Below are 23,104 nucleotides of genomic sequence, written 5' to 3' on the forward strand. Positions count from 1 at the left end.
AGGGCTGGAATCCATAGAAAACCCTTCAGGTCGTATGAACCAGAGAATGTTTGTTTGACATGAAATGTAAATGTAAACTGCAAACCTAACATGCAGACTAATTATTAGTGTAGTGATGTACCTCAGACAGCCACTTACTGCACTGAAAGAACTTGAACATTACTGCGGTTATGTAATGTCAAATTCGAACTGCACCTTATCAAAATTCAATGAATTTTGAGAATATAAGAAAGGCTGAATTTGAATATCTCCCTTCTTAAGCTAAGGCACCAGTTGCAAGTTCAGCTGATAAACTCTGAAAGGCAGTTGATAGGTGTTAACATTTGGCTCAAGCAAATGCTGCAGTGCCCAGCTCATTCACTAGAAAAAGTGTTAGCAGCTGTGCTTACAGCCAGTTCTGTGCACTTCACTTACTGAATAAAGACCAGGACTGGTTAAGTCACTACAATTGCTAACTTAGTTAGTTTCACTGTCCCCTTACTGTCCAGCCCCACGCTTCTCCCATTGACTACTCTTATAATGCACCACTTCATTACCAATTGGACGATCCTTGACTAACCGTCCATCAGGCTTTCCTTTCCCATTGCCAACATTTTTCTAACTAATGAACTGAACTTTTAAAAGAAAATTCTTTTTTGAATGCAAAATGATTTTTTTCCTGGGTGTTTGTTCCCGAAAATTCTTGGAGAATCCAGGCTAATTCTGGATTGGCAAGCCCTTCAATCACAATGAATACATACCCAATGGGCACTGATGCTATTAACTAACTGAGGATGTCACGCACAGTTGGAGGGGACTTAACATTTAATACATCCTTAATGTAAAATAGTATAATTGAAATAAACAGGGAAGGCTGTGCCCAATGATTTGATTTAGTAATCAATCTCGTAGGGTCTTTTGCCATTTTGTCCTGACTCTCTGCATCTCTCAAACGTTGGACAAGTGAAGCTCAGGGCAAGGGCTATTCCTCCAAAGATCTCAATGCAACTTCCCGCCCAACCAAAGTACAGCGAGCTTCCACTCTGGTACTGTGTGTGGGTGTCAGGGCTGATTTCCTGCATGGAGGTCATGTAGAGAGTGAGTGGGGTGATGCACAGAGATCCTGCCAAGATAATGACGACTCCACTGGCCCCGGCTACATTCCGAAGGGGGAAGTCCATCCAGCAGCGTATCCCTACACTGGCCACAATGATCCCCATTCCACACACCAGGAGAGAGCTCAGCATGAGGGCCCTGGACCACTGCACAATCTCATCGCGCTGGTACACTGTGGTCACCGGCCAGCATTCTTTAGTATCTTGCAGTTCCAAGCACGACTCCCACAAACCATCAGATTTCACAGCCGTGTTTTTCCCCAAGCTAATGGGCCCCTGGCGCCACTGCGGTGTCAACACAGCTACAAACACCAGGACGAGCCCAACAGGAGCACTGACAATGCCAATGATCATCGGAGGTGGGGTCCGCATGTTGTAGATACTTAGGATTCAAGTGGAACCTGCAAGGAGAATAGACAAGACAAACTCAGTGTGCATTGAACAAAACACTTCAGAATTAACGGGCCAATTGCATATTAGTGAATGCATGAGATTTATTCTGAATGGGACACATTGCAATTTATCTCTATGAGGGGGAAGAGGCTTTCTGTGCCTGAGTACAACTAACATTGAAGGTTGGACACATACAGTGTCTTAAGGAAGCCATAGCAAGCCTGCAAAGTCACAGTACAGTGCACCATCTCCTTTAAAAAGCTAAGCCTTTTTTGATGTATGCCATGCTTCCTGCATGGCTGATGCAGAATCTTGCCCCTGGTCCTGCCCTATGGCCGCCTGGGCTTGTTCTGCAGGCTCTCCCCCAAAGATGCCACATGTTGCTGCTAGCAGCGACCAACTTAGAGTTTTGGGGCCCCGTGATCTCCCTCTTTGTGAGGCCTTTCTACGATATCACATCCTGCCACTGGTGACATGCCCCCACCACCCCCACCAGTGGGGGCCTAGCCCTCACATGCTCAGCCTTCCTCAGCCGTGGTCTGGGGTGATCGTGTCACGTCTGCAGCTGCTGGTTTCAATCACTTCAGCTCACAGGTGTGCTGCTGTCTCACTGGCTGCCTCGCCTGACCTCTGCTCTCACCCTCCTCACTCTCAGCCCTGACCTCTGCTCTCACCCTCCTCACTCTCAGCCCTGACCTCACCCTCCTCACTCTCAGCCCTGACCTCACCCTCCTCACTCTCAGCCCTGACCTCACCCTCCTCACTCTCAGCCCTGACCTCACCCTCCTCACTCTCAGCCCTGACCTCACCCTCCTCACTCTCAGCCCTGACCTCTGCTCTCACCCTCCTCACTCTCAGCCCTGACCTCTGCTCTCACCCTCCTCACTCTCAGCCCTGACCTCTGCTCTTACCCTCCTCACTCTCAGCCCTGACCTCTAGTCTCACCCTCCTCACTCTCAGCCCTGACCTCACCCTCCTCACTCTCAGCCCTGACCTCTGCTCTCACCCTCCTCACTCTCAGCCCTGACCTCTAGTCTCACCCTCCTCACTCTCAGCCCTGACATCTGTTCTCACCCTCCTCACTCTCAGCCCTGACCTCTGCTCTCACCCTCCTCACTCTCAGCCCTGACCTCTGCTCTCACCCTCCTCACTCTCAGCCCTGACCTCTGTTCTTACCCTCTCACCCTCCTCACTCTCAGCCCTGGCCTCTGCTCTCACCCTCCTCACTCTCAGCCCTGACCTCTGCTCTCACCCTCCTCACTCTCAGCCCTGACCTCTGTTCTCACCCTCCTCACTCTCAGCCCTGGCCTCTGCTCTCACCCTCCTCACTCTCAGCCCTGACCTCTGCTCTCACCCTCCTCACTCTCAGCCCTGACCTCTGTTCTCACCCTCCTCACTCTCAGCCCTGACCTCTGCTCTCACCCTCCTCACTCTCAGGCCTGACCTCTGTTCTTACCCTCCTCACTCTCAGCCCTGGCCTCTGCTCTCACCCTCCTCATTCGCAGCTTTGGCCTTTGATCAATCGCTTTGAGGCTTGCCGAAAACCATACTGGCACCTGCCTGGCCCTTGCACCTCCGGTCAGCTAATCTTTCTCTTGGATGGCTGTGGCTCGAGGCTTGATGACCGTGGATTCCCCTGGCTAGCTGCCTGGCTGCTGCTGGCTTTACCTGGTCTGCTCTGGCCTCTGCTCTCACCCTCAGTCAGAGGCCTTGCCCTCTCTGATCCGGTTGGCACCCAGCCCTCAGCCCTGGGGTCTCTGGTTGAGCCACCCCATTCCTCCCCGAAAACCACACAAATTCAGAGCCACCAGGCTCCGATTGGGGCTCCTACAGGCACATCTCAGTATGAGGTCCCCCCATTGTGGGGACCCTGTACTGCAGCACTGTATGTTTCATTGTAAGCCCACCTCTGGTTACTGGAATCTGTGCTCCTCCAATACTGTGATAACACTCTACATACTCAATATCAAAAATACTTGGTCAATTTGATTTGTCCAACAAAGGAATATTAAAATCACCCACAATTACTACAATATTTTTCTTACCAGCCCCCATTATTTCTTGATTTATATTCTGTCCTACTGGGGATAATAAACCATTCCTGCCATTAGTTTCTTTCCTTTGTTATTTCTTACCTCTACCCAAACTGATTCTACATCTTAATCTTCCAATCCAAGATAATTTCCCACTACTGTACTGATGCCATCCTTTATTACCCCTTTTTCACTCCTTTCTTCCTATCCTTCTTTATGTCAAGTATTGAACATTCAGTCTTGGTCACCTTGCAACCATGTCTCTGCAATTGCTATCATACGATACACATTTATTTCTATTTGTGTCATCAATTCAGGCATCTTGTTAGAAATGCTGTGTTCATTCCCCACCCCATCCCCACAGGCACAGTGTACTTTAAAACCATACAGCCCGGGTTATGCATTCACCAAGACACTGATCCCAAACCAATTTCTCTCACACCTGTCTTAAAGCTACACATTCAACTCTCTAATTTTATTTACCCTATGCCAATTTACTCATCATAATCCATAAATCATTAACTTTGTGGCTCTGCTTTTCAATTTAGCCACGAGCTTCTCATATTCCCTTAGCATTACTTCTTTCTTCGTCCTACTATGTCAGCAGTACCCATGTGGACCTCAGGAACTAAGTCCTTTCCCTCCCAATGCAAGTTTTGCTCCAGGGAATAACCTTAACTCTGGCACTGGACAGGCCACACAGCTTCAGGACTCACACTCATGGCTTCCAAAAACAGTTTCTATCCTCCAAACCAAGTTTTAATGCCTCTCTGTACCACAGTGTTGTGGTCAATTTGCTTATCCTCCCTGCAGCCTATGCTATCATCCAGATAGGGGGCAAAAACCTCAAACTTGTGGGACAATTGTATGGGCTGAGACTCCTCCAATGTTACCTTCTGGATACCCGTACCTGTCCCACTCGTAATCACACCCTCCTGTTCTGACCTGAGACCAAATCTAAAATACCTAACCTAGGGGTGTGGCTAACTTTTGAAATAAAATGCCCAGGTAATTTTCTCTTTCTCTGATGCATTGCAGTGGCGGAAGCTTGGACTTCAGCTCATCAATCTGTGCTCCTCTTTGAGCTGCAGACACTTAGGGCAGGCGGTGACAAAGTGGTATTGTCACTGGACTAACAATCCAAAGATGCAGGGTACTGTGCTGGGGCTTGGGGTTCAAATCCCACCAGTGCAATTCAATAAAAAAATCTGGAATTAAAAGCTGCAAAACTCAACAGAAAATAACGGAAATTCTGAATAGGTTTTTAGGGTCTTCAGAGAAAGGAATGAAGAGATTACAGAGACAGTTAAATATGACAGCGAATCTGTCAATAAACAAGGTCATTAAGGACAATTAGGTTTGGGCAACAAATGCTATCCTTGTCAGTGACATTCACATCCCATAAGAAAATAATGATTGGACAATAGAACTTGAAACAAAGGCAAGACATGTAGAATCATAGGATAGTTTAGCCGCAGAAGAAGGCCATTAAGTCAGTTCCAACTCTTCCAAACAGCATCCAGTTAGTCTGGATCATTGAATACACTTAAGGTTGTATTAAACAGATTTATGATCAACAAGGGAGTTGAACGTTATGTGAGGACAGACAGGAAGGTGGAGTTGAGGCTTCAATTGGATTGGCCATGTTCTTATCAAATAGCGGAGCAGGCTCAAAGAGCCAAAATCCCTACTCCTGCTCTTAATTCCTGCCTTCTTGTGGTCAGATAAATCACATGTGGTATACCCTGCCTTAATCATTCGCCTGCCTACCACATTTCTTCATGGTAAATTCATGATCAAAGCCTAAATTACCAATTACTGAGGCTTAACCAATGGTGTTCAAGGTCTAATCATGAAGAATGTACAGGAGAACATACGGAAAGAGAGGGGGATTGACTTGCAGAGGAAATCAACAGGAACGTGCTTCAAAAAGGAAGACAACAATGAAATACATACAACAGCCTTGAATGGGACAGATTGATCACCCAGTAGAATTCAAAGACCCTAGTACAGAAAGGTTGTGTGAACTTGTGCCGATCATTTTAAATAAAGGTTGTTTAGTTTTAAAATATAATCATATAATATATAACCATAGAATCCCTACAGTGCAGAAAAAGACCATTCAGCCCATCAAGTCTGCAGTGGCAACACTCCCACCCAGGCCCTATCTCCGCAACCCCACGTATTTACCCTACTAATCCCCCTGACATTTATGGGCAATTTTAGCATGGCCAATCCACCTAACCCACACATCTTTGTTAGAATTAAACCTCAGCAAAGGATCAGGAGACAGAATCAGAAAGCATCAGCAAATGATTTGTTTGTGTTTTCCTTTTCCAAACCTATTATCCAAGGTTCATCAGCCCAATGTACATTGGTAAGGACCAGTATTTGGATTATGTAGACAAATCCTCCAATCCTTGGAATTGTCCAATAAACATATTTCTAATCTTCTATGTAAAAGCTAATACGTCAAAGAGTTGTTTGCAAGCTCTCCACTGATGCTGTGATATCTTCCCTCCTCCCTCCCAGTACTCTTGCTCCTTGGACTGCCCAGTCCAAGGTCCTATTCCGATCTCAGTCACTAGTCTGCTATCTTCCAGCCTGTCTCAGTTTCTTGGCCTCGAACTGGGTCTGCTACCTGTTCCTCACACACGATTGTGCTGATGTATGAGGACTCACAAGAGGGTTTAGCACCATGAAGCACATAGAGCCAAGCTCTTGACCTGAGTGTAATGCAGTGAAACAGCTGGAAGTATGTTTGAGGAGAGGTAACAGGATGTTAACTAGAGAAAGATTAATTATGCCATTCACTGAATTGTGCACCCAACAATAAAGCTGGCTAAATAAAAAAGGCTATTTAAAACTCATTAAAACCTCCTGCCACATAGATGCTGGTAGCTGACATATTAATTCTATTCCTACCAGTCACGCATCATTATATGTAACAATCTTTCTGGGATGACACTACAAGTGTGAAGAATGTAACTAGTTGTCCACAGTATATAAAATGACTTGCATTTCTACAGCATCTTTCACAAACTCAGAACATCCCAAAGCAATTTATAGCCAGTATTCTTGAAATATGGTCACTGCTGTAAGGTAGAAAATGCAACGGTTAATTTGCATGGAAAGATCACACAAACAGCAATGAGATAAATGAACAGATAATCTGTTTTACTGATGTTGGTTGAGGGATAAACATTGGCCTAGGACACAAGGGAAACCTCCCCTGTCCTCTTTGATATCGGGTGATGGGATTTCTCTTACATCCACCCAAGAGGGTAGGCAGGGCTTTAGTTTAACATATCACCTAAAGCAGCATCTCTGAACAATGCAGCACTCCCTTTGCATTGGAGCCTGGATTTTGTGCTCTGATGTTTGAAAGAGTTGGTGCAGACTCAATGGGCTAAATGGCTTTTTTCTGTGTCATATTATTTTATGAGTCTATGAATCGCTGTGCACTCAAAGCTTCTGACTCAGAAACAAGAGTGCAGTCCACTTTGCTGCAGTCAGTTCTCCAACAACATCCATTAGGCAATCGCTCTCCCTCTCTCTTTTCCTGCTCATCTTCCTAAAGATCATAAAACTTGGGATTATTAATCCCATGCCACTCTCTGCCATTCCATTACATATCTTACTGCTGCATTATTGGGTCCAGTGTTTGAATGGGTATATTCAGTACGGGGACCATGGACATTGGTAATGCATTGGCACAGCCACTGACGCACCCATTAATGTCCAAAAGGGCTTAGAGATGGCAGCACATCAAATGGGTGGGGCAGGAAACTGCACACCAGGAAAAATAAAGGAATGTGGCCATTTGACAGTAAGCGGCTGCATGGGATCGAGGTGCAAAAAAGATTTTAGGGTTTAAATTGGCTGCAAATTTCAGCTTTTTCAAAATTGCTTGAGGCTTAGAATGAATTGCTGAAGAGAGCATATAGACTTGGAAACAAGAGAGTGCTGTCAAGCTATTGGGAGGTTTAGCAGCCAAAACCCCATTCAACCTCTGGTGAGATGGAAGGGGTGCTGCATTAGTAACAGACACTCAGTCAGCACCTGACAGCAGGTGACAACTGGCAGAAGGTGGTGACAAGCAAATTAAGAGAGGGACAGACTTTGATAATGACTGCCCGTGCCAGTCATGATATGCATTGCCTGCTGGCATCCTTGCAGCTTGTGGCTTGATACCTGGCTCCATGGTGACCTGAATCCTGTAGATCCATTTCCTTAATGTTCCTGCCAGAAAGCTGTGCTTGGGCCTACAGGTTTGGTTGCACAAAGGCAAAGTCCAATGGCCAGCTATGGCGCTCCCATTTTGCCATATCATTTGACCTCCATTTTCATACCATATTCTTCAACTCCAACAATCCACCAACATATCCCTCAGCCCCATTTGCCCACTTTCTCACTCCATTGTTCAATTCAAGCTACCCACCTTCTCATTATATCCCTCAACCCCACATATCCTCCTTTATATACAGAAGACAACATCTACCTGGCAGATATCCATCACACCCCAGATAGAATACAGGAAAATCAATCAGAGTGGGTAGCTCAGTGGCACAGTGGTTAGCATTGCTACCTCACAGCCCAGGGATCAGGGCTCGATCCCCGGCTTGGGTCACTGTCTGTGTGGAGTTTGCACATTCTCCCTGTGTCTGCATGGGTTTTCTCCAGGTGCTCCAGTTTCCTCCCAGAGTCCAAAGATGTGTGGGTTAGGTTGATTGGCCATGCTAACTTGCCCCTTATTGTCCTGGGATGCAAAGGTTAGGGGGATTAGCAGAGTAAATATATGGGATTACAGGGATAGGGCCTGGGTGGGATTGTTGTCAGTGAAGACTCGATGAGCTGAACGGCCTCCTTCTGCACTGTAGGGTTTCTATGAAATCCACTAGGCTATATATTCAGCAGGACATCCACCATGTTTATCCAGTCAGAATAATCCATCAGGCTACACTCACGACTGTAATATGACAAAGTTTCCAGACAAAGAATTAAAAGCAGAGATGAGGAAGCTCACAACTCCAGATTATTGATGTTGCATTGTGCATATTTCATACAATCAGGCTGCAAGAATTGTGAGAGAAAGTGCCTCAGGGCAGACCTACAGTTCTATTATTTCACCTTGGCCCTCATTGCCACTTCAGGTGACAACCTGCTGTTGGGAAATCAAAGATAGTTTTGTATTTGTATTGGTAAGTATTCAAAGTAAGATACAGTTTTAGTTGGGTTTCATTTAATGTTTCTTTGCCTGGAGGGAACCTGTAGCTAGATTCATGCCGGACAAAGGCGTTTGTATGTGTGGAGGTTGATTAAGTTCCAACTGTGAGTCTATTATGCTTGTAGAGGGCTGCAGTGTGAAAAATCATAAGCATGGGGGAATTGCTGAGCAACAGGAGGCCCACTTCCCAGCCGATTTGCAGCCAGGTCACTGAGGAGTGAACAGCTCACAACTCTGCCAGGACAAGCTGAACCATGACAAGGGAATTGCAATGATGCAAGTTTCCTAAGGAACAAGTTACAGTCCAGATAACCAGGGGATTGGGACAAGGTTTCTTAAGAAGTCTGGAGTTAAACAGAACAAGGGACCAGGGAACAAGAACAGTTCACTGTTTAGTAAAGTCACAGAAAGTTGGACCAAGGGAGGCTATAAAGATATCTGCAGTAATGCTAAGGTTTGTGAGACATTACTACAGTTTGTGAGACTTTATTTGACTTAATCAAGCAAATCAATGGCTGGATTTCCGAGTTTGTGTTGAAGCATTTCATACAAAGAAATCTTAAAAAGGGTTGGGGTAAAGTCCTGGACTGGATTTTCTGGTAGAAGTGGAGTGGAAGAGTAATTTGGGAAATATGGACTGGATTTCAGAATGCAAACAATCAAGGGAAAGCATTATTATGAGAGAAGATTTTAAAGCATGTTTTTGAGAGTGGAGTTTGGAAAATCTCATATGACAATCGTCTGGGAATATTTTGAGGAGTTATCCATAGACATTTGCTTGGTGTTTCAAATTGGAGTTTGAGTTTAACCACAGGCAATCTGTGTGCATCAAAGGGAATTTGTATGTAAATTAGACCACTGTAGCTTCAACTGGCAGTCTTGTGACTTTGTTCCTCCATATTTAATAAAAAAATAAAAGTTATGGTTTTTTGAGCTAGGGTTCCACTCTGAAATCTACCTGTCCAGTTAAGACATCAACTGGGATCATAACACTCCTCCATACATTGGGTGACATAGGATATGCAGCACAGAAGCAAGTCGTTCAATCCAACAATCAATGTCAGCTTTTATGCTCTACACCAGCCTCCTCCTGTCTTTGCTCATCTAAAACTCTCAGCACAGCCCTCTATTCCTTTCCACCCATATGCTTGCCTAGGTTATCTTAAATGCATCACTACTGAGATGTTTATGGATAATTGATCCCATCCTGATTCTATCACCCACTCCAAGTGTACAACCCAATGACGTTGAAGTACAGTCACATGTATTGGCTCAGTGTGTAAACCACTAGTTGCCAGTCTTTGTCCTGGCCTAGTGATTGTTTATCACTTGTAATCATTTTCTCTCTCTTTGTTTCATTGCCCTTTTACCAATTTATTTTCAATTGTTTTCAATTTCTATCTCTCCCTTTGAACTTGGTTTCACATATCTCAGCATTCCCATCCTGTTTCATTTAATTTTCTGGCAGACTCCCACTACTTTTATCTCAAATTCATGATTCTCTTAGATATTTCGGAAAATGAATCATTGATTTCCCATATTTTATTCCATTCTTCTTTAATTCCCATTTGTATCCTTTGATTTTTCTTAACCAGGTTTTGTTTCTTTTATCTCTGGTGAATTTTTGGGAGGTTGTTTGTTCTGAGACAATTTTAATTTTAGACGTGGGGAGGGTAGTTCTGATACTCCACTGAAGAATTTTTTATGGAGAATTGGTAGTTTAGAATAATTGTGCTAACTTTGTTTTAAGTGGGAAGGTGAATTCATTCAATGTCCAAACACCAATACCAACAGCATGAATTCAGCCTTGCTTTCGGGTATTGGGCAAAGGCTTTGGTAAGAATGTTCGAATATTCTGGATCAGAAAAGACATCACATTCAATCTAGGTAGTCTCATAAATGAATCTTTCAAAATCACTCACTCCTCTATGTAGCTAATGAAACATAACTCCATTATTCCTACACTTTCTGTCCCATGATCTCTTTGTACAATTAAGTTAAAACCTTCTGTGAACAGCAGCAGTGACAACACTTATTGATATAGTGGCCTTTAAGGTATCACCCAAAGCATTTCAGAGGACCATGACAAAATAAGAAGAATTAGATCTGATGACCAAAAGCTTAGACAAAGAAGTGGGTTTTAAGAAGTGTCTGAAAGGGGGAAGGCAAAATAGAGAGACAGAGAGATGCCCAGAAGGTATTCCAGAGTTTAGGGTCAAAGCAATGGAAGGCATGGGCACCAATAATAGAACCATTAAAATTGGGAATGCACAGGAGGCCGGAATTTGAGGATTGCAAGCATCTTGAGGGTTGTGGGGCTAGAAAAGGATCCAGAGTTAGGCTGGAGGTAGGGCTTGAAGGATGAAAGTCTTAAAAAGACTACATTTCTTGCACAGGAGCCCAGTGAGCATTGGGGTGATTGGAGAAAGGGGCTTAGTGTGAGCAAGAGCATGGGCAACACAGTTTTGGGTGGCCTCAAGTTCTTGGAAGCTGGAATGTGGGAGACTAGCCAAGAAATAAACAAGTCTAGAGAAAACAAAAACCTTTCAGCAGCAGATGAGCTGATACAAGAGCTAAGTCAAGCTCCTGCACAGTAATCTGCAAGGTCTCCTCCTATCTCTCATCTACATGCTACTGCTTAGCAACATTAATTTCCATATGTACACTGATGACACCCAGCACTATCATGCCAGCACTTCTCCCAATTCTTCCATGTTTCTAAACTGACACACTGCTGGCCTGTCACTCAGCCATTTCCTCCAATTAAACATTAGGAAGACCATTGTCTTTGGTCCTATTGCCAATGCTACTTCATTGCCACTGACTCTATCCCTCTCCCTGGCAACAGTCTAAGGCCAAGTCAAACTGCTTGCAAATTTGGTGTCATATGTGACATCAAAATGAGCTTCCAACCACATGTCCACACCATCACAAAGACTATTTATTTCTACTCCCATAACATTACCTGACTCTAGCCCTGTCTCCATCTGCAGCTGAAACCCTTATCCATGCTTTGTAATGTCCAGACGTGACTATCCTGGTGGGTCTCCTGCTTTACACCCTTCATAAACTTGAGTTCATTCAAAACCCTGCTCCCCAAGCCCTAAATTGCACCACTAACTTCACCCATTCTCACCGTGCTCACTGGTCTGCACTGGCTCCTGGTTAAGCAACATGTCGATTTTAAAATTCTCAAACTTGCCTCCAAATTCCCCTATGTATTCACCCCTCCTGATCTCTATAACCTCCAGTCCCCAAATATCCAAGATATCTGCACTCCTTTGATTCTGGCCTATTGAGCATCCCTGATTTTAATCACTTTACCATTACTGATCATGCCTTCAGCTGGCAGGGCCCCAAGTTCTGGAATTCCTTCACTAAACTTTTCTATCTTTCACCTTCCTTATCTTGTTCCAGATGCTTTGTAAAACTCCCCTCTTTGACCAAGCTTTTTGGTATTTGCTTTAACATCTCCCTATGTGGCTTAGTGTCATCTGTTTTATAATACCTTTGTGAAGTACCTTGAGAATTTTTATTGTGTTAAATATACTAAATAAATATAAGATGTCATTGGATTCAGATGCTGTGTGCGTCATTGTGTTTGATATTTTTTGGTTCCTGTTCCCCTTCCCTGTGTAACTATGCTGTTAGATCATGTGTTTCTGTGGGCCCATTGACTTGGAAGTCTAGGACATTGACAGGGGAGACTCACAATAAGGGATTAAGAACTAACATGAGTATAATTTCTTTATTCAAAGAGTTGTTAATCTTTAGAATTGTCTAACCCAGAGGTTGATTTAGGCTTGTATCCAGTGCAGTTCAGAAGAATGGAAAGTGATCTTATTAAAACATACAAAGATCTTGAGTGGGCTTGACAAGTTGAATGTGGAGAGGACTTTTCCTCATGTGGGCAAATCTAGGAGGTACAATTTAAAAATAAGGAGTCTCCCATTTCAGACTATGATGAGGAAAATCTTTTTCTCAGGGGATCATTCTTTGGAACTCTCTTCCCCATTCAGCAGTGGAGTCTGGGCCATTGAATATTTATAAGGCTGAGTTTGATAGCTTCTTGACTGATAAGGGAGTCAAAGAGTGTAGGGAGTAGGCAGAAAAGTAGAGGCCACATCAGATATGCCATAATTTGATTTGATTTGATTTAATATTGTCACATGTATTAGCATAGTATTGTTCCTTGTGTGCTGTACAGACAAAGCATACCGTTCATAGAGAAGGAAATGAGAGAGTGCAGAATGTAGTGTTACAGTTATAACTAGGGTGTAGAGAAGGATCAACTTAATGCAAAGTAGGTCCATTTAAAAGTCTGATGGCAACAGGGAAGAAGCTGTTCTTGAGTCGGTTGGTACGTGTCCTCCGACGTTTATATCTTTTTCCCAATAGAAGAAGGTGGAAGAGAGTATGTCCAGGGTGCATGAGGTCCTTAACTATGCTGGCTGCTTTGTCAAGGCAGCGGGAAGCATAGACAGAGCCAATGGATGGGAGGCTGGTTTGCGTGATGGATTGGATTACATTCACAACCTTTTATAGTCTCTTGTGGTCCTGGTCAGAGCAGGAGCCACATCAAGCAATTCACTAGGGAGTATGCATGGGCTGGTATTGGAGTAACTTTCCCTTCCAGTGTGGGTGGTCTTTGCCTTCCAATGATTAGATGGGATTGGAGACTTGTGAGGCATTATGTGCACTAATCTATATCTCTCTGCTTTATTGATGCAAACTGAAAACCTGAGTGTACTGTGCCATCCTGTTGCTCCTACACTAAACCCATTTTCTACATGAGAACTACATCTCATTCTATTATCATGGGCTTGTGTGAAAGATAGAACCATTGAAATGCAGTTGTCATGGAGAAAACTACAAGTTTGCTTCAGTCCTACCATTTTTTACATGGAAATTGTGTTTACTATCTATTCAGTCTTATAAGGGGAAAGTAAAGTTTATTTATTAGTCACAAGTAAGGCTTACATTACCACTGCAATGAAGTTACTTTGATTGAAATTCCCCTAGTCGCCACACTCTGGTGCTTGTTGGGGTCAATGCACCTAACCAGGATTGACCCAAACCTGATTAAATTTTGAGGGAGCAATTCAATTACAGGATTGAATATTTTTCTGGGTTCTTGCTGCAGTACAGAACTTAATCTATAGTTACAAATCAAAAATATTGGGATGATGAAGGATGTAACATAAAAGCCTCCTGCAGTAATGTGACAATAGGTTATTGTTCCTTCAGATCTTCTGGCAGAAGGAAAAGCAGGAAGTGGTCTCGAACGCCAGCTGAACAATTGATCATCAATTCCACAACTGATCGTTGATTCCAGCATGCCTGCACCATTCAGCGCAGCATGATTCCCGAGGGGTGAGACATTAATTGAATAGATTCTGGCAAGCGCTGCCAGGAATCTCTCTGACTCTCCCACTGGCGGCAGCACCAAAGAGTGTGATTGGGAGAATTGCGCCGTGCCTCTCGAGGAATGAAGGGATGTGGGGTGCAAACAGATTGAGGTATAAGATCAGCCATGTTCGTTTTAAATGGCGTAGTAGGCTCAAGGGACTGCATGCTCCCTGTGGTTTGCTCTTGCTTCTTATGTTCTTATTTTCAATGTAACATTCTACTTCTGAAACATCTCAGAGCGCGCTAGACACTCACAAGCTGCTGATGCAGCAACTGCTTCAGAAAGTGGTGACTGCAGAAGAATGTACAAACTCCAGCAATAATCAGCTGAATGATTTTTTTTACCCGCTCAGCCTTTTCTTTTCATCTGTGAGGCGGTTACAATCAAATGAGAAGCAGCTTTCCCCCCGGCTTGATCCAAGCTGATAAAAGATAATTAAGAAGCAGGAGGTGGGAATTGGAGATATATAGCTTATGCATCACACTTTGCACAATACCTTGTTTTTGTCAAAACATGTTTTTAAGGATTCAGAAGACAAACATGAAGCATACATTTAACAAACGGTTGGTGCTGACCTTGGTCTAATTAGCAATGGGGAGCTGTAATTATCACAAGGTCACTTAGAGATTAGCGGTCAGTCACAGATGGTGTTGGTCACTGAGAGACTTCATATCAAATTGACTAGTTAATGTGAATTGAAGCCTTGAATCTGGGAGCCATGCTGGGGATAAATATCAGAATTTTGACATTCAAACTCCTGCATTTAAATTGTTTCTTAGTGTTTTAAGCCCTAGCCCGAGAAAGGCAGAATGAACTAGATATTAAATGCTGCAATATTTATAGCTTGATTTAGTTAAAATTCCCCCATTTTGTTCATACTATAATAGATAATTATACGATTTCTTTAACAGTAAAATCCTGCATCTAAATTGTGATTCCCTCTGAAACCAAAGAGTCAATAACAAGGCCCTAATAGTGCAGCTCACAAAAGGATCTCGATTTTCTGGAGGAACACTTCAAAATGCATTCAAACAGGAGAGGTAAATCACCCAGAACATCAGCATTGCTCACATAAATATGTTCAGCTGTATTTGGTTTCGTAACCCTTAATCTAGGGAAATGAGAAGGAACAGCGTTCAGAGGGAAAACATGCCCAACACACTCTGCTGAATAGCATCTCAGAAAGTTAACCTTCCACCCCATATTCTTCACAAGTATGGTTAAACCTTTAGTAATATTCACATCAGACAAGTGCGAGGCAATGACTATCTTCAACAAGAGAGAATCCAACCATCTCCCCATGATATTCAATGGCATTATCTTCCCTTTATCTACATCAAGGGGGTTATCACTGACAAAAATCCACTTCCAATGCATAAGTGTGTTCCATCCACAAGATGCATTACATCAGCTCATCAAGATTCCTCCAACAGCGCCTTCCACCTCTACCACCTGGCAGGACAAGAACGCCATATGGATGGGAACACCACCACCAAAAATTTTCTTGCCAATTCACACAGCTTCCTGACTTGTAACTATGTGGCCATTCGTACTGTCGCTGGATCAAAATCCTGGAATTCCCTCCTTAATAGCATTGTTGGTATACCTACACTACTTGATTACAATTGTTCAAGAAGGCAGCTCATCACCACCTTCTCAAGGGCAATTAGGGACGGGCAATAAATGCTAGTTGAGCCAGTGAAGCTCACCCTGTAAGAGAATTTTTAAACAATATGGCTTTTTCTTAAAAAAAACTCTGATGGCAGCAGAAATAAAAGTTCATGTCAGTGAAGAGTCAACAGATTGAGGCTCTTTAAATTGGTTGAAGGATGCCCTCATTTATTTTAAGATTATGATAGAGTATCAGTAGAGACATTGCCTTGAATATAAATATAGAAAATATCCAATGGAGTTCATTGAGAATGGTGATGATGTGAAACTCATGACTACATAGAGTAGTTAAAATGAATAGCATTGATGCATTTAAGGAAAAACTAGATAAGCACCTGATGAAGGAGTAGTGCTCCGAAAGCTTGTGCTACCAAATAAACCTGTTGGACTTTAACCTGGTGTTGTGAGACTTCTTACTATAGATAAACATGTAAGGGAAAAATAATGGACAGATATGCTGAAAGGATGCAAGCCTGAGATCAGCTGCTGCATGGCAGACGTGGGTTAAATTTGGAACCTAAGCAGTGGCTTCAACCATGGGGAGAATGCAGGAGATCTTTTTACTTTCATTAACTTAGAAACTGACAATTCCATTTATAAAAAGTAACAGCTATGAGTAAAAATGTATTGGCTTTAACCTGGCAGATTCACCAGAATAGTACTGGGACTTAATTTGTTCAATCATGAGGAAAGGTGGCATAGACTGGACTTAAGAACGTAAGAACATAAGAAATAGGAGCAGGAGTAGGCCATCTAGCCCTTCAAGCCTGCCCCGCCATTCAGTAAGATCACTGCTGATCTGGTGGATCAGTTCCAGTTACCCACCTGCTCCCCATAACCCTTAATACCCTTATCAATCAGAAATCTATCTACCCGTGATTTAAACATTTTCAACGAGGTAGCCACCACCACTTCAATGGGCAGAGAATTCCAGAGATTCACCACCCTCTGAGAGAAGTTCCTCCTCAACTCTGTCCTAAACTGCACCCCCCCCCAATTTTGAGGCTGTGCCCTCGAGTTCTGGTTTCCTTTCTAAATGGAAAGAATCTCTCTACCTCTACCCTATCTAGCCCCTTCATTATCTTGTAAGTCTCTATGAGATTCCCCCTCAGCCTCCTAAACTCCAATGAGTACAGGCTCAATCTACTCAATCTTTCTTCATAAGCTAACCCCCTCATCTCCGGTATCAGCCTGGGGAACCTTCTCTGTACTCCCTCCAAGGCCAATATATCCTTTCGCAAATAAGGGGACCAAAATTGCAAACAGTACTCCAGTTGTAGCCTCACCAGTGCCTTGTACAGTTGCAGCAAGACCTCCCTGCTTTTATACTCCGTCCCCCTCGCTATAAAGGCCAACATTCCATTCGCCTCCTTGATCACCTGCTGCACCTGCAGACTGAGTTTTTGCGGTTCGTGCACAAGGACCCCCAAGTCCCTCTGCACAGTAGCATGCTGCAACTTTTCACCATTTAAATAATATTCCATCCTACTATTATTTCTTCCAAAGTGGATAACCTCACATTTGCCAATGTTGTACTCCATCTGCCAGGTCCTCGCCCACTCACTCAGTCTATCCAAATCTCTCTGCAGCCTTTCCGCGTCCTCCACACAATTCGCTTTCCCACTCATCCGCGTGTCATCAGCAAACTTTGTTACCCTACTCTCAGCCCCCTCCTCCAGATTGTCTATGTATGTGGTAAATAGTTGAGGCCCCAGCACCGATCCCTGCAGCACTCCACTAGTCACCAACTGCCAACCAGAAAAACACCCATTTATTCCAATTCTCTGCTTCCTGTTAGATAGCCAATCCTCAATCCACACTAACATTTTACCTCCAACTCCGTGTACCTTAACCTTCTGCAGCAACCTTTTGTGAGGCACCTTATCAAACGCCTTCTGGAAATCTAAAAACACCATATCCACCTGTTCCCCTCTGTCTACCGCACTAGTCACATCATCATAAAAATCCAGTAAATTCATCAAACACGACTTTCCCTTCATGGATCCTTGATCGAACCGTTCCTTTCTAGGTGTCCTGCTATTTCTTCTTTAATAATGGATTCTAGTATTTTCCCAACTACGGATGTTAAGCTAACCGGCCTGTAGTTACCCACCTTTTGTCTGCTACCTTTTTTAAACAGCGACGTAACAGTAGCTGTTTTCCAATCTGCCGGCACTTCCCCACAGTCCTGCGAATTTTGATAAATAGCTACTAACGCATCTGCTATTACTTCTGCCATTTCTTTCAGTACCCTGGGATGAATTCCATCTGGTCCTAAGGACTTGTCTACCTTCAGTCCCATTAGTCTACCAAGCACTACCTCTTTAGTAACAGTAACTGTATTAAGGAATCATCTCCTACCAACCCTCTATCTTTAATATTCAGTAAGCTATTTGTGTCCTCCACCGTGAAGATCGACACAAAAAACTTATTTAAAGTCTCAGCCATTTCCTCGTTTCCCACCATTAAATCCCCTCTCTCATCCTCCAAGGATCCAACATTCACTCTAGCCACTCTCTTCTTCTTTATATATTTGTAAAAACTTTTACTATCATTTTTTATATTTAGAGCTAGTTTAGTTTCATACCCTATCTTTCCTTTCTTTATTGCTTTCTTAGTCATTCTTTGTTGTTTTTTAAATCTTTCCCAATCTTCTAATTCTCCACTATTTTTAGCTGCTCTGTACGCATCGGTTTTTAATTTAATACTCTCCTTTATTTCCTTCGATATCCACAGCTGGTTATCCCTTTTCTTACAGTCCTTCTTTATCACCGGAATATATTTTTGCTGAGTACTGAAAAAGATCTCCTTAAAAATCCTCCACTGTTCGTCAGCTGTCCTACCAACCAGTCTGCTCCCCCAGTCTACATTAGCCAATTCCGCCCTCATCTTATCATACTCCCCTCTGTTCAAACAGAGGACACTGGTTAGGGACCCTACTTTCTCACCTTCCATCTGTATCAGAAATTCAACATATTGTGATCACTCGTCCCAAGAGGATCCCTCACAAGGAGAACCCTAATTCTACCTGCCTCGTTACACAGTACCAGATTTAAGATAACTCGCTCCCTCGTAAGTTCTGTAACATACTGTTCAAGGAAACTATCCCAACAGCATTCTAAAAACTCTTCCTCAAGTCCACCGCGTCCGACTTGAATGAACCATTCAATATGCAGGTTAAAATCCCCCATGATTATTGCCGTTACGTTTTTGCAGGCATCAATTATTTGCTTGTTTATAGCCTGCTCCACCACAAAGTAATTATTTGGGGGCCTATAGACCACACCCACCAGTGACTTTCTCCCCTTACTGTTCTTTATCTCCACTCACAGTGATTCCACGTTTTGCCCTTTGGAGCCTATATTGTCTCTCACTACCACTCTGATATTATCCTTTATTAACAGATCTACCCGACCTCCTTTTTCTTCCTGTCTATCCTTCCTAAATGTCTGATATCCCTGGATATTCAGTTCCCAGTCCCAGTCACCCTGCAACCATGTTTCTGTAATGGCCACTAGATCATACCCATTTGTGCTGATTTGTGCCATCAACTCATTCACTTTGTTTCGAATGCTTTGTGCATTCAGGTAAAGTGTCTTTATGCCAGCCTTTATCTGGACCCGATTTGTAGAAATGCTACTAACCTCTCCCGTGCCCTCTACTCCTTTAATTAGTGGAATGTCCTCAACATTAACTTGCACTCGTACCCTCTCTTTTCTTGCGTTGGACTTGCATTCTGTTCTGCATTGAGGATTGGAGGATAATCTATTAATGTGTTTGGTGATTGAAATCAAGAACAAATGCCACAATCTTAAAATCGAGGCCATGCCATTTAGGAACTAAATTAGGAAGCACCTTTTCACAGTTAAAAACTAAAATTGTCGCCTCACTAAAATGCTGTGGTTTCTGGAGGCCCATTGGAACATTCAAGAGTAAAACTGATGGATTCTTCTTCGGTAAGAAAGCAAAAAAGAAATCTTACATTTATATAATACCTTTCATAACCATTGGACATTTCAGAGCACTTCACAGTCAATGAAATGCCTTTGAAATGTAGTTACTGTCGCAATGTAGAAAGACGACATCCGATTTGTGCATATCAAACACTCACAAGTAGCAATGTGATAATGGTCAGATAATCTGGTTTTGTGATGTTGGTTGAGGGATAAATATTGGTCTGAGCATTAGGCATACATAAATCCCCTGCCCTTTTTTGAAGTGGTGCCATGCAATTTTTTACATTCACCTGAGAGAGGAGACAGGGCTTCAATTTAATGTGTCCTCAGAAAGATGATATCACCTCTTCAGTACTGCAATGAAGAGTAACTCTAGAATTTTGTGTTCAACTTCTGAGGAGCAATTTGAACTCACAACCTTGGGACTTAGATGCAACAATGTTAGTAACTGAACCACAATTGACATATCAAGTTTATGGAGCAAATGTAGTAAATGAAGTAGATTTGCAGATCATCCATGATCTAATTTAATGGTGGAGCGATTCTTTCAACAGAACCTGCCAAACTCAAGACCATCCAGACAAACAAGGGCACCAAATGCATGGGAACACATCTTCTGCATTTCCCCTCCAAGCTATACCCCATCCTGACTTAGAAATATATCACCATTCATTCACTGTCGCCAATGACCCCCACATCCTGTAAAAGAATTTAAAAAAACAAGCTCAAGGGGCTGAATGATTTACTCCTGTTCCTAAGGTCCTATAGGAGGTAATTTACAGGTTTTCTCAGCACTTCCTAATGTCTAATTGTAATTAGACAAAGGGGGTACCTGCTCCATTGTTCTTGAACTCACTGCCTCCTCTGAGTAAGCTGCAAATTGTCTTACATCTCCTGTTCTTTCCTTCTTGAAGTGCCCAGTATGTATTCAATGAGAACAATGGTTGAAGCTTGATTATTAATTCCTGTTGGTGGAATTATTGGACTTGAACATCTCAACAGTGGAAATCATGATTACACTGTGCTGACATTATATTTCATTAATCAATGGTCAATAATGAACATTGCATTTTATAAATTGAACTACATGTATGCCCAGGTTACCATGACAACTAGCACTGAATTCTCGTAAAGGTGCACCTGCTTCAGCCTGACATTCAAGATTAATAACTTGTTTCTTAGCTACAGGGACACCCTGCCCAGAATTGTACATTGTTGTGCCGGTATAAAGGATAGAAAAGCAGCATTTAGTTTGTTCCTTTTGTGCTGTGCTTGCTGCTCACTTCCTTTCCATGGGGAAGGAACTCTAAAACTTTTGGCAACAATTCCTTAGGTTAAAATGTGTTTGAATTGGAATGTCACAGTGAGATAAATACCACTGACCTCCGGTTGGGATTCACATCCAATGCTGGGTGTAAAGGTCATGACTTGAACTTAAGGTTTCGTGTGTGGGCAAAACCATCCCTAATTCGGCACATATGAGAAAATGCTGGAAAATCTTAGCAGGTCTGGCAGCACCTGTAAGGAGAGAAAAGAGATGACATTTCAAGTCCAGATGACCCTTTATCGAAGGAAAGGTGACGTGAAACGTCAGCTCTTTTCTCTCCTTACAGATGCTGCCAGGCCTGCTGAGATTTTCCAGCATTTTCACTTTTGGTTTCAGATTCCAGCATCCGCAGTGACTTGTTTTTAACGAATGAAGAGACCTCTCTCAGGGAGGCCCTGGAATATCTGGTATGAAGACTGGGAAATACGGAGAGGCGCTGCTTGGAGGTTCAGCAGGATAAATTATAAAGTGAGGTAGAGAATTTTGCTCTGCATCCAGATGTGCTATATCTGATTCAAATAATAAATCACTGGAAATGCTGCCCTTGATGAGAATCCTTCAGAAATGATCTTTGTTAGTATGTAGGTGTTCCAATTCCAGGAAATAGCTTTATGATGCAGGTACCTGCAGTGTGTGTGGCGTTTGAGCTTCTGGACGAATTCCTGCACATTTTGTGTGTCTGCAACATTACACCCATCCATCAAGTGATTCCAGTTGACTACTCCATCCAATCATTGAGGCTACATACAAGCATGGTTCCTTAATCCTTGTTCTTTCGAATGATGGAATTTCTAAGTTCCAAAGTTAGAAAATCTAAAGCTGACGCCTGTCAAACCAAATATCACTTTCAAAGAAACAGATCTGAAGACTGTGATTTAATGAGTGAATCAGTATAATCCAAGTGGCAAGGCTAATTTTTCGTCAAACATTTAACCCATCTGCTCAACAGTGACCTTCAGAGTTCAAAACTCAAAAGTGTTCCTTTTTTCCCCGAGTAGACCCAGTCCTCGGCGCAGATTGTACACTCTACACAGAATCGCACTAAAGACTTCAATCGGAAAGCTCTGGAGGCGAACATGACAACAAAACAGAACAAAAAGGCTGTTTGTGCAAAAATCTAATGGGCAGACGCACTGGAATAACGAGTTACTGGTTGTTGCCTGCTGTTGAAGGTCTGACGCCCTCGCTCTGTGCTGCTCAATACTAAACACCGGAACAGATAAATGTACACTTACCACTTGGTGTGTTCCTACAGAGCTGCCTGCAGTAAAAGGCTGTGACTGAGCTGGGTGACTGCCTTGCTGAAAGCAACTTGTCTTCATATAGCGGGAGTCTGTGATGGCCCGTCCTCACTGTCTGTCTCTCTGCCTGACTCGTGTCTCATCTCACTCTGAGCTTGGGGGTAGCGGGGGGCGGGGGGCTGGAGGTGCTGGGAGGTAGCTTGGAATCTTACAGACTCCCAGCGCATCGTAGCACAGCCAACCAGAGAACGAGAACTACTGCCTTAGCCATCAGTAAATTTATCGGTGGAAATATCAAAGTCAGTTTCCAGCAGGCAGGACTTTCATTTTAAAGAGGCAGTGCCACCACCTCTTTGTTATAGCTTAAAATCAACGTGGAACTGTGCAAGGATATCTCAGTATTATTCCACTGAGTGAAATGTACCCGAGCATTAGCCTTGCTGGGTGACAGGTGCTTGGGCATTAGCCCTGTTGGGTCAGAGATACCCAGGCATTAGCCCTGTTGGGTCAGAGATACCCAGGCATTAGCCCTGCGAATGCAATATTTTTCCAAAACCGAAATAATTCATTAGCCCTCTTCTGAAAGGTGCTGATTCTCAATGGGGTTCAGGACCTCATTTCTCCTCACGGTCATATCGTGAAGACATCTGCACTCTTTGCCAGGTTGCTAAGGCCACTAAGTGGACACCATCAGCAAATTTTGATATTATTTAACTTGTATTACAACAAGATGTATAAATAGAAAGACAAAG

At 43.2% G+C, this 23,104-nt stretch overlaps 1 protein-coding gene across 2 annotated transcripts; it reads right to left on the reverse strand.

The window, feature by feature from the left end:
- Positions 1-200: 200 nt before the first annotated feature.
- Positions 201-22,474, reverse strand: cldn23l (claudin 23-like). 2 transcript variants are annotated; one of them, XM_080211436.1, is made up of 2 exons: positions 22,347-22,474; positions 201-1,495 (listed from the first exon to the last, which is right to left on the reverse strand). In XM_080211436.1, the coding sequence occupies exon 2, from the start codon at positions 1,464-1,466 to the stop codon at positions 873-875; it is 594 nt and encodes a 197-aa protein (XP_080067562.1). In that variant the 5' UTR covers positions 1,467-1,495; positions 22,347-22,474; the 3' UTR covers positions 201-872. The 2 variants fall into 2 exon arrangements, with proteins under 2 accessions (XP_080067562.1, XP_080067563.1); XM_080211437.1 differs by lacking the exon at positions 22,347-22,474 and adding an exon at positions 21,168-21,243.
- Positions 22,475-23,104: the final 630 nt, after the last annotated feature.

The sequence above is a fragment of the Carcharhinus amblyrhynchos genome, chromosome 24 (genome assembly GCF_965287045.1).
Source record: "Carcharhinus amblyrhynchos chromosome 24, sCarAmb.v2.hapA, whole genome shotgun sequence".
NCBI classification, from domain to species: domain Eukaryota; kingdom Metazoa; phylum Chordata; class Chondrichthyes; order Carcharhiniformes; family Carcharhinidae; genus Carcharhinus; species Carcharhinus amblyrhynchos.

Excerpts from the sequence above, each read along its gene's own strand:
- cldn23l (XM_080211436.1), bottom strand. The coding sequence starts at position 1,466 with ATGCGGACCCCACCTCCGATGATCATTGGCATTGTCAGTGCTCCTGTT.